We start from the raw sequence: 12,554 nt of genomic DNA, 5'->3' as shown, positions 1-12,554 counted from the left end.
ATAGCATGGTGCAGTGGAGAGGGGTGGGAAGGGGAGAGGGCATGTGGCACAGTGCACAGCACCAGGGCATGGGCACATAGTATGGTGTGGCATGCTGCCCGAGCAGCATATGGCTAAGAAGCAGGTGGCCAGAGGCCTGAAACCCTTAACAGTAGCATAACTAGGGAAGGGTGAGTTAGGAGGAGTACTGGAATAGTGCCCCAACTCTTGCAAAATTTTCATGGTGGCAGTATACCCATGCCAACACTCCCAAACAGTCCCTGGCTACTTCTGCTTTAACAGCAATGGCTGAGGAAGGCAGAGCAGGCAGTGGCAGCAGCAGTAGCTCAGTGAGGGACTGGTCAGGATCTTGGCATGGGTTAGTCAGCAATGCCTATCACTCTCCCTTCCCTCCCACACCCTGCTCTTGGAACTGGGTGTCCTCCCTGCTCTTGAAGCCTATTCCCCTCCTTCCCCCTGCCAGGATTGTTCTGGGTACCAACTCTGTTACACCACTGGCCCCCAGTTGCTCATATACTGGACAGCCCTGTCCTAAATGTTTCTAGGACAGAGAGAGAATAAAAATATGCTTGAGAAATAGGTACAGAGCAGTCACTCAGTTTTGACTGTCAGGGAACATCTTGAAGCCAGTCTGTGCTTGAACAAAGCCTCAGTCTCAAGGGGACTGTAATGCCGTTTAAATAATAAATCACTTTAAAAAAGCTGCCTCTCCTCACAGCAACGTTTTTTTGTAAATAAAAATGATGCCTTTACACTCTTTGCTTCCCTCAGGCCTTTTAAAGAACCTTTGTGCATTTTAAAACATTGAACAATACCTTGCTTGTTGGTAAAGGCAGGCAGTGCAGTGTAACTACAATTACTGTGTCACTGAATAATGTGTGTGCTGTCACAGTGGTGACTCAGAGTGAGATTTAGCATTTCTTCAACATGGCAACATGTGACTTAGTGCCCAAGTTCAGATTTAGAGCTGCTGATGTGAGAAACAGCAATTGGGAGGCAACAGAGAGCAATGTGGGCATGGGTAGTTTCATAGTTGATAGTTTCATAGTTGGTAGGGTCAGAAGGGACCCGAGCAGGTCATCGAGCTGACCCCCTGCCATGGGCAGGAAAGGATGCTGGGGTCAAAAGACCCCAGCTAGATGATTGTCTAGCCTCCTTTTGAAGACCCCCAGGGTAGGAGCCAGCACCACTTCACTTGGAAGTTGGTTCCAGATCCTAGCCGCCCTGACAGTGAAGTAGCGCTCCCTGATGTGTAGCCTGAATCTACTCTCAGTCAACTTATGGCCATTATTCCTTGTTACTCCTGGTAGTGTTTGGGACTCTCCCATTGGCTACTGGTCTCCCTTGGCAAGTTTATAGACGGACACCAGTTCCCCTCGCCGCCTTCTTTTATGGAGACTGAACAGGTTCAGGTCCCATAGCCTGTCCTGCTGCCCCCTGATCATATGAGTGGCCCTCCTCTGGACCCTCTCCCTGCTGTCCACATCCCTTCTGAAGTGCGGCACCCAGAACTGCAAGCAGTACTCCAACAGTGGCCTGACCAATGCTGCATAGAGGGAGAGGATCACCTCCCTGGACCATCTGTGGATGCATGACAAGGTACGGTTGGTCTTCCTGACTGCATCCCCATATTGGTGGCCTATGTTCATCTTGGAATCAATAATGACTCCAAGATCCTTTTCTGCCTCTGCACTGATGAGAAGGGAATTCCCCAGCCTGTAGGTATGCTGCTGGTTCTTCCTCCCCAGGTGCAGCACCTTGCACTTGACAGTGTTGAAACCCATCCCGTTCTCATCCGCCCACCTCTGTAACTTGTCCAGATCTAATTGTAGCCTGTCCCTCTCTTCTAGTGTAAGGGAGCTCACTTCTCCCTACATCTTAGTGTCATCCGCAAACTTGAACAAGGTGCTTTTCACCCCCATGTCTAAGTTGCTGATGAAGATATTGAACAGTGCAGGCCTGAGGACCGAGCCCTGAGGAACCCCACTGTCCACATCCCTCCAGGTCGAAAATGACTCGTCCACCACCACTCTCTGGGTGCGGCCCTCCAGCCAATTTGCCACCCATCTGACTGTGTAGGTGTTGACGCCACAGTCACCTAATTTTTTAATGAGAATGGGGTGAGAGACAGTGTCAAAGGCCTTCCTAAAGTCCAGAAAGACTACATCCACTGCGACACCTGCATCCAAGGATTTTGTGACCTGGTCATAGATCAGTTGTGCTGTCCTGCAAAGGGAAGTGGCAGATACAGGCCCTGTTCCATCTGTCAGCAGCTTGGTATGGAGTACAGGGGGCACAGTGGTGCTGAAAGTGCCAGCACACTATTCACTGCATGGTGACTTCAACAATGGCTAGTCTATTTTGAAAGCATAAATGATGCCATGGTGTAACCATACTTAAATATTTAACATTTTATATAAAAAATTATTTTTTTGGACAGCCCTCTTACTAACACAACCAAGGACCTGCCTCTGTCTATCACATCACTCTCTATCAGGTCTGCCAAGCTGAAAAATGCATCTGACTTACATAACCTGATTGCCTTTTATTGACTTATATTTCAGAGAGAAGCAAAATCCCGTTTTGCAGATATGTCAAATTTATCTGAAAGTTATTTGACTATCCAAACATCCAGGGCCCTGGCTGTTATGCAAATGTTGCAGATTTACTGGGCTTTAACATTGAAGACAATTCTGTGAGATTTCTGGTCAAAATCATGCCTGAGCTGATGCCATAACTTCTCTTTGTCTTTCTCCAATTTGTCAAGTTCCCCCTCCTACTATCTCCATTTTATTCCATCTTCCTTTTTTTCCCTAGCTCACCCTTTGTCATAGGTGTGAGCACTCTCCCTCCTTGTCATACACATGTACATAAAAATACACAGGAAACAGGACTTGATTTGAACAAGCTCAGAAACTCCCACTGTGGTTATATGATGTTTCAAGATTATATGGTGAACTTTTATTTCATAGATATTCACCAAAACCTATTGATCTCCCAATTCCTTGGTTTCTAGACAATATTTTCAGCCCAGTTGTGGCAGACACAGCTTATATAGGATGAGTGGGCACAGGCGATTAACTTCATCTCCAAAACAATAGGCGACAATAACCATCTGTCAAGTCTGCCATTCAACAGAGATTTGTCTTTTAGCACCACATAGCTAAATCAGAAATAAGCCAGTGATTTTTTAAATCATCTGAGATTGTATTATGCTACATACACATATGTAGCATAATACACACGTACACGTGTGTGTATATATACATTTTGCCTCAATCTGTTTTCAGATATCATGTCATTTGTCTTTTGGCACGGACAATATATTATCTCTATTGCCTCAAATCAGATTTTCCAGTGCTCCGTAATGTATTATGGAGGGAATACATCTAAAGCTAGAGAACAACATTTAATGCAGAACATCCTGCTATATGTGGCCTGTACGTTTTTGACCATGGGGCAATGCATATACAACAGCTTATTTATAACTCAACCGATTATCTAGTTGCCTCTTCCTCAAATAGAAGAGGACAGCAGGTATATGACAAGCTTATGTGTGCATATTAGAAAGAGACTCTCTTGTTGGCCATCTGATTAGCTGCTGCTTTTTAATTCCTAAGTCTGTGGATGGAGCTAGGACGGAATCATGGCTCCCAGTTCCATCTTTGGTAGGCTTCAAAGGGTGCACTGAGCGCAGTGATGCTCAGACATAACTCTGACAATGGCATGTGGGTGGCAGGAGCACATCCCATGCTACAAAAGTGGCTGTTCCAACAAGCTTGCCTACAGGAAGACAATGGGACAATCTTCTGGAATATGCTTCTGAGGGCAGCATTTGTTTACTCCACACAATGTACTTGTAGCCCATGGTTATGACGTGACTTTGTTCTGATACGGGGAGGAGGACATTGTGACAGGTGCAGTGCTGCTTTATAATAAAGTTATGACTGCTGAGAACACTGAACATTATGAACATTGTATGTGACCTAGTAAGTGAAGGGAAATTACTGTGTGTTAGGTTATTAGATTTTCCTGTATGGATATATTGATTTAGCAGTGAAGAGGGGCACTAGGAAGAGCAAACAGGAAAGCAACACACAAGATCTGGGTGAGGACACTAGCACATTACATACTTAAAAAAACAACTGATAAAGCCATTAGCTTCAAGAATCCTGTCTGGTCTCTAATAAAGTATCAACCCTTATTTTGAAAGCACGGAGCTCAAAAGACCACGAGAGAGTCTAAAAGCTCAACTCAAGGGTTATGTGTTAGGTTAGCAATTGTCTAGGGAGACAGGCTGGCTCAGGTTGGGAGCATCTTTGCTGAGGGAATCTAAAGACATTGAGAGCCTTCCTGGTTTCAAAGAACAGCCAGCCTCTGGGAAAGAAAGTGAGAATGGTATGGTTTCTTATTTTTAAAGCAAGTTTTTTTTTTCTGGATTCTTTTGTTCTAAATTACAAAAAAGACTTGGCTCACTGAGGGCTGTTTGGTCTCTACTACCACCATTGCTCCCTGAGGAAATGGCACTACTGAATTTTAGCTTAAATCAGACCTAATGAGATAATCATGAGTACTACCAGGAAGGCTGCCCTCTGACACCCAGACTGAGCACAGGAGACTCATGATTCCACCTTGAGCCGGGTGATGGCAGTAACCTGAGATCTACAGCAAGATGGCACTCTGAGAAATCAAGATTGGTCAGAGGTGCAGATTGCTTGGTAACTGAAGGCTGTAAGGTCCTTTCTGCATAGCTATGGATGTGAGTAGACACAAAATACAAAGGACGAGAAGTCTGTGAACAGCTGAGCATGAGAAATAAAGATGATTCCAAACATACGTGTTGAAAACCAGGCACGTATTAAAGAAATGCTGTTTATGTCAGATCTTCAGCTGTTGTAAACCAGTGTAGTTCCACCATTATCTATAGTCCACCTTTATAGACTATAATGTTTTTGGCAATTGAGGATTTAGCATATGGCCCCTACCCCAATCTCAAATTTGATTACATGCTGTATTTTATTTCACTGCTAATGAAGTTTTACTGCTAGGTATCATATCCCAAAACAGTTCATTCTGGGTTGGCTAAAGGGAGGATTCCCTTTAATCATGTACTGACATTACTGCATCTGAACAGTTGGGAAGTAGTATGTGGTCCATCCAGTAACTGAAATGTCTACATTTTCTTCTTGCCTTTGCCATGTTCCTTTTTCAATCTTTAGCAAGCGGTTTTACTGTTCAGAGGCTTAGCTTCCTGATTTTTAATATGGTGATAGTGGCATTTACTCACACATGTACAGCACTATAAATGTACTAAGTGTTATTATTATTATAGACCACACAAGTCCTAGTTTTATACTGGGCTAAGGTAGTATTCAAGGAGTATGCCTAATGGGACAAATTGTGTTGTAGGTTGTTTTCTGTGCATCCCTACTTACTGCTCTAAGGCTACTGAGGTATAAGCCAGGCCAGAATTGGTTCCACAAGTCCAGTGGGAAAACGGCTAATTGGTTAAGTTTGCTCTGGTGCCTGAGTACCAGTTGGCAAATGCAATAATAGAGTCATAACCATTTCTGAGAATGATTTGAGATTTAAAGGTTCCCAGCAATACTTAAATAGGATATGAGCAAATGGTTCAGAGCCAAATTCATTCCTAGTTCAATTCCAATAAAGCCAGTAGAATTACAGTAGGGATGATTTTGATTCCATTCAATATGTCAGAGGCCGGTTTCTCAATACGTCTAACCATAAGCTCCTTTTTAAAGTAACCTACTCTTTTTTAGAGTTAAATTTGGACCTGCCAAATGCTGCAGCTAATGAGCATTTCTTAACTAAAATATTGTGCAGAGTGTGTGTAAATGCTGCGGTATACAAACAAGACTTTTAGTGAAAATTAAGAGATCCAGTCCATTGCTGTCAAGGGTAACTATTTGCTTAACATTTTATTCTGTATTTTATGTTTCTTCTGCAAATAATTTATGTGATTTAATTGGCTGGTTATTTTTAAATCTTTAGGGACCACTGCCAGAGTGGTACACATTTTTCAGAAATGTTATTGAAGTTGCCAGCTGCAATTTATATTCTGTATCTCTGCTCTTCCCTAAGGAGTATAAATGTTGTATTCCTTTAATTTTGCTTGAGAGTTGCAGTATTATGTTCCAATTTCAGAGTGATGGAAAAAGATGGCTGCAGAAATGAAATGTAACCATCATTCTGATCAGGAAATCAATTTAATATTGTGAGAATTATTTTTGAAGCCATGGAAGTGGTACCTTTTTGTACATCTAACTTAAGAAATTCCCTTCCATGTCAATAAACTACCCATCTCCCTAGCTGGACTCATACTCTGATATAGCATATTTTAGTATAAGTCACATTTCTAGGCTGTTACTGGTAGGATCTTTGACCTTCTACATTGTTTTGAAACATTTGTGGTGTTTTGTATCAGGAACCTGGCTACTGAAGACAAGATTCAAGCATCAAATCTGAGACTGTGAAGGAGCACAGAATACAAAGGGAGTGTACTGGAGAGCCCTACTATACTATGATTCTATGAAGGCTCCAGCTGTTGCCAGCATTGGTTTTCTGAGTTATACAAGTCAAACCATAGAAACATATTGCTTCCCTACGGGCAACAAATTGGAAAGGTGCTGGTTAAGATATTAATCATCTGGATAGGGGAATAAATTGTGGGTTGACATTATTTTCAAACTATATAGCTAGTTTATTGATGGTCTCGAGTTAATGGACTACTGCAGTCAAAACAGATTTTACAATGCATATAGAGTGGGTGGGGGAATCATAAGATAAATTATTAGATAAATCAATGGTGCCGCTTCATTTAGAGTACTACATGCAGGATTGTTCACTTCATCTCCAGAAGGAAATTGAGAATTAGAGACAAGGTTCAGAGAAGGATAACAATGATTAGGGACCTGAAAAAACTCTCATAGAGAGAGATGGAGAAGATCCTGTTTTCTGCAGAAAGGAGATGAATAAGAGAAGACATGTATATAAAATAATGAATAATGTAGGGAAGGTAGTTTGGAAGTTTCTACTCTCTGTGATTCATAATACTAGAACCAGACATAATAAATAGGTGCATTGTACAAAACACATGGTAGCAAATTCTAAGATGATAAAAGATTTTACTGATCAGAGTCTACTTCCTCATCACCATTTCGGATTCTGACTTACTATTATCTTGGAGTGCTGCTAACATGTTTATTAGCCGTGCCAACTGCTGATAAGATAAAAGCATGAGATTTAATACACAATGCACAGATAACGGCAGCCTGAGAGAGCACTTGAGCTTCTTACACTTTTTTTCCAGGTGTGCTAGTATTCTGAATTAAACTGACTGGATTAATTAAACATGAAGGATTCTTGTCAGTGACTGCCTCTTACCAGCAGCCCAAATCTAACACAGTAAGAAATGGACCAGCCAGTGAGAATTAAAAAGGCCACAGACATGAAAGTGTCTGCAAAGTGAGACACTCCATCCCAACCTAATCCCCAAAGCCATGTTGTGAAAGACATAATAAATGTTCCTGATCAGGAGAACACTTAACTGCTTAAAGGTAACTCAGGAAGAAGGGTTACGTGTCAGTCCTTCGGCAGTATCAATGATTTTGCAAGACAGTACAGACCCTCCCTTTCCCTGCAAAATGCCCTGAGACCGTTCTTTTCAATAGTGGGTAATCCAGAAGAATGAAATAGAGCCATGTATGGGGAATTATACAGAAGCACAGGTAAAATCTACAGCCTTTAGTCTTTTCTCAGACTGTGGGCTGACTTTTCATGTATAAAACGCTGTAAGCAGACTGACCCCAAATCTTCATAGAGCAAAGATGGAAGCTGTATCTTGTACTGTCTTCCACCCCTTTTCCCCCAGAAAATATTAGAAAAATGTTTGCCTCTTACCTTGTTAGCTTTGTTCCAATCTGCTGCCTCAGTTCAAGTCTCTCCTCATCAGTCTGCATTGGGAGGATGTTCTTCTCCTCCAGTTCTCTTTTGGAGGGCCTGTTACTAAGTTTGATTGCTAAGGAATCCTTCCTGCAGACTTTCATTGCCAGAGAACCTATGGAGGGAAAGACAGACCTTAACAAAGGAGACATCACCATCTTATACACTAGCATAAAGATAAATAATCAGGAAAAGAAGAGCATAAAAACATAAATTAGGCCTTCAGGTACATAAGTGTGCATCTGCTTTAGTGGTATCACTGTTTGGGCCAATGGGCTACAGAGGTTAAGATACAGATAAGACTCAAGTCTGGCCTCTTTAACTCCTCCCAAGTCATCATGAATAGGTTGTGCCAAACTAAGAGTACCTGAGACTGAGGCAATGAAGAGACATCACATTTGTCCCAGAAGAAATAATTTTGTCCCAGAAAAAAGTGCAGACATTCAGATGTCCACATCCATTGTCCCCAGGATAAACCCTACAAAGGTTTGTGGGTTAAGAAGTGTTGACAGTTTGTCCTAAGACATCACAGAGTATGTCTGAATGGTTTTCCTGGGATTACGTTATTGGATTATTTCCTGGGATTATGACACAAAAGCTGCCATGCATTCAGCTAGCTGCTAAACCCTGATTTGAAGAGTGATGCAAGTACATGTCAATCCTGAAACTTCTGTCTTCCAGGACAAACAGACACAATTGGCCCTTGGACAAATGCAATATATGTTCTTAGTTTGAAAGTCTCATAGACAGTCATGTACAGTCATGGGCTGGATTCTGCTAGGAGAAAATAGGGTGATTCTGTTTTGTACTTGTAAATATGCACGCAGTTATTAGTTGTTTTAAAATTATCTTTTTCTGAAAGACTTTGTACTACTGAAAATAAAAATGATTCATTTGAAAAAAGACTATTATAGTAAATATCACTGCCTGCAGGTTCTAGAACAGAAGAATCAGGGCAGCTGAAACCCTGGATGAACCTGTAGGGTGAGAAGTGGTACATGAAATTAATTAAACATGAAGGATTGTTGTCAGTACTTCTGGTCCACTTCTGGGTCCACCGGGGAGTGTGCTGGGCCTCCCCCCTGCCATGTCCCCCCATCTCAGTGATCAGACATGGGGGGACCCTGGATACCCCCCCAGACCCAGAAGGCACCAATTGCTGAGCTAGGGGGTGTGGGGCAAATTCAGAAAAGTGCAGAAGTGCTGCTGGTTTCTAACTCCAATAGCAAGTGTCAAATTTAACTCATGTTATCATTAGTGGGTCTGATTCTCCATGACTTTCTAGACTTCAGCAAGGCCTTTGATACCGTCTCCCACCCCATCCTCATTAAAAAACTAGGCGACTGTGGCATTGATGCCTACACAGTCAGATGGATTGCAGATTGGCTGAAGGATCGCACTCAGAGGGTGGTGGTGGACGGGTCATATTCGACCTGGGGGGAAGTGGGCAGCGGAGTCCCCCAGGACTCGGTCCTGGGGCCTGCGCTGTTCAATTTCTTCATCAGCGATTTGGACGACGGGGTGAATTGCAACCTGTTTAAATTCGCTGATGATACTAAAATTTGGGGTGAGCACGCTAGCAGGGAGGGAAAGACTGCAACAAGACCTGGATAGGTTACAGGAGTGGGCTGACATAAACAGGATGCGTTTCAATACTGACAAGTGCAAGGTGCTGCACTTAGGCAGTAGAAACCAGCAGCACACTTATAGAATGGGAAACTCCCTTCCTGAGAGCACGGGGGCGGAAAGGGATCTTGGAGTCATTATTGACTCCAAGATGAACATGGGGCGACAATGCGAGGTCACGGTTGGCAGGGCTAACTGGACCTTGTCGTGCATCCACAGGTGCATCTCAGGTAGAGGCAGGGAGGTGATCCTCCCTCTCTGTGTGACGCTGGTCAGGCCACAGCTGGAGTACTGCATCCAGTTCTGTGTGCCCCACTTCAGGAGGGATGTGGACAACATTGAAAGGGTCCAGAGGAGGGCCACCCGCATGATCCGGGGACTACACGGCAGACCCTACAATGAAAGACTGCGGGACCTGAACCTGTTCAGCCTTCACAAGAGAAGGCTGAGGGGGGACCTGGTGACTGTCTATAAACTCACTAGAGGGGACCAGAAGGGTTTAGGGGAGACACTGTTTCCCCTAGCGCCCCCCGGCATGACAAGGAACAATGGACACAAGTTATTAGAGAGTAGATTTAGATTAGACATCCGCAAGAACTACTTCACAGTTAGGGCAGCTAGGAGCTGGAACCAACTTCCAAGGGAAGTGGTGGTGGCTCCTACCCTGGGGATCTTTAAGAAGAGGCTTAACGACTACCTGGCTGAACTCATCTGAGTCCAGTCTTTTCTCCCACCCAGGTGGTGGGGTCGGATTTGAAGATCTGCAAGGTTCCTTCCGACCCTACTTCTATGATTCTATGACCTTGCACCACCTGGGACAAGTGCAGGAGCAAAATGATACCCAATAAAGGAACAGTGTTTTACGTACACCATGCTGATATTAATATTTGCACCAAGTGCAGGGCAGTGGTGAATCAGGTCCCTATTGTAAGCAGGAATTTCACTCTGGGAGCGTCTACACATTCATTAACGCACCTCAGTTACTGCACTTGCCTAATGAAGTACTAAATGCACAGTAACTAGTTACTGCTCAGTAGCACCAGCGCATGGTTATTTTGTGACACTTACTACGCATTAACCAAATCACAGTGTGCAGTGGCTATTAGCATGGTTTTTGACTGGCACACCACTGTGCAGTGCTATTAGGCTAATGCGCAGTAAGCATCTCATGTAGACACACTCTCTGTGTGATAGCTTAGGCTTTTGTAATCTCTTTCTGAACTTCTGTATGTTGGTGTAAGTCAGGAATAACTCCACAGGTGTCACTGGGATCACACTGGGTATAACACTGGAAAAGAACCTCAAATCAGGCTTCTGCTTTTGAAGTCAGTGCTTTAAATAATTAAAAACAAATATGAACACAGCGCACAAAGGCTAAATGCAGCCCACCTTGTTAAATCTCTATTCTTAATGAGTCCAGGAAGTCAAGTAAATAGTCATAACAGAACTGTGTACCTGTATTATTGTGATCTCAGTGCACATGCTTCTCCTACATGTATGATCCATGCCAGACAACATAGCAATGTTACTCAGATTTAAAATAGCCCCGTATATAATTAGCTATAATTTCAGAGCCAAAATCTAAGTCCTTCCTTATTTTTATTCAATTCTTACTTTGACAAAAATCCCAGAGCTAAATCCTGAAGTCTTTGCTCAGGCAAATACACACTGACTTGAATAAGAGCTTACCTAAGGGTATGGCTGTCTGAACACTTTACTGCAGGGTAAGCTAGGCTGTGAATTTAGGTTTGTGTTATGGATACTGTAGTAATTGCCCATACAAATTCTCTTTCCCTGCAAGAAATTTGAAGGTAGCTGATTCCACTTGCATGACACTTATCGGATGTACTCTGGCCCTAACTGGCTGCATTTACACGTGCACTTAACTGTGGAGTAGACTACTGACTGCAAAGTAAAGCATCATTATCTACATGTGCAACACTATTAGGCAACAGTAAACTAATTTACACAGCCATAAGATAGTACTTGCAGAGTAATTAACTGCAATTAAACATACCTGTAGATGCTGACTATGGGCATAAACTGTACCCAGTCAGCCCAGCAAGCAGGGGCCCTGACTCTTGCCTGCTGCCTAGCCACACAGCTATACATTTTCAGCATCCTCATGCCCCAGGGAGCCCTGCCATCACCATCCTGGGCCTGGGGATGACCTTCTACCCTGGCTCAAATCACTGCTGTCCCAGGTGCACAGTAGAAACTGTGTCTGAGAATAGTTTACTTTGGCTCAAACTGCTCCAGAGTTTATTGCTTAGAATTAATTGCACGTGTAGATGCACCCACTGGCCGCATCTATATAAGACTCTGACTGAGCAGTAGCCCAAGACTACTGCACAGTAGTGTAGCATGGCAGAAACCATGACATGATGCTACTGCACAGTAGTTTCAAGCTACTGCTCAGTCAGTGTGACAAAAAAGCGGTTCATCAGCACTACCATGCAGTAATGCAGGTTACTGCACATTTAGTACTTGCTTAAGCAAGTACTAAATGACTGCATAGTAACAACTGCACAGTCAATATCTTGCGTAGATGTGGCCACAGACAGCTAAGTTAAACCTAAGTAAGAGTTGGGATTTGGTCCTGATGCCTTTAGGTTGTATTTGTGAAACTGCTCAATGCTGGTTGATTTCTGATCCTATAGGCTGTGTTTGTAAAATTGCTCAGTGTTGGTTTATGTCTGATTCTGCTAAACTGACTAGAAAAAATCCTTTTGATTTCAAAGGGAGAACAAATCTGAGTGCTTCTGAAAAAAAACAGCTCTTTGAAAGAAGTCATATTTGGGGATTTCTTTACTTGACAATACCCTCATTAAAAATATAGGTAAATATTCTGACATTACTTAATAAGTATAGAAAGGCAGATTCTTTCAAAAGTGTCAAATGTATACTGCTATTACTTTAAAAAAGATCAGTGGAGTTCAACACCGGGCTCATAAGAATAAATCCAT

General features: G+C 43.0%; 1 protein-coding gene across 5 annotated transcripts in view; it reads right to left on the bottom strand.

Moving 5' to 3' along the window:
• Nucleotides 1-12,554, bottom strand: part of PHACTR1 (phosphatase and actin regulator 1) — a 470,686-nt gene that overhangs the window by 46,174 nt on the left and 411,958 nt on the right. For all 5 annotated transcript variants that reach the window (XM_090039210.1, XM_090039212.1, XM_090039208.1 and 2 more), the window contains one exon: nt 7,921-8,077. In XM_090039210.1, coding sequence (XP_089895336.1) covers nt 7,921-8,077 — 157 coding nt within the window. The remainder of the gene's footprint in view (nt 1-7,920; nt 8,078-12,554) is intronic.

The sequence above is a fragment of the Crocodylus siamensis genome, chromosome 3, assembly GCF_052110815.1.
Source record: "Crocodylus siamensis isolate JL-2025a chromosome 3, ASM5211081v1, whole genome shotgun sequence".
NCBI classification, from domain to species: Eukaryota; Metazoa; Chordata; order Crocodylia; family Crocodylidae; genus Crocodylus; species Crocodylus siamensis.
The sequence above is the reverse complement of the archived record's forward strand: the minus strand, read 5'-3'. Positions and strand labels throughout refer to the sequence as shown.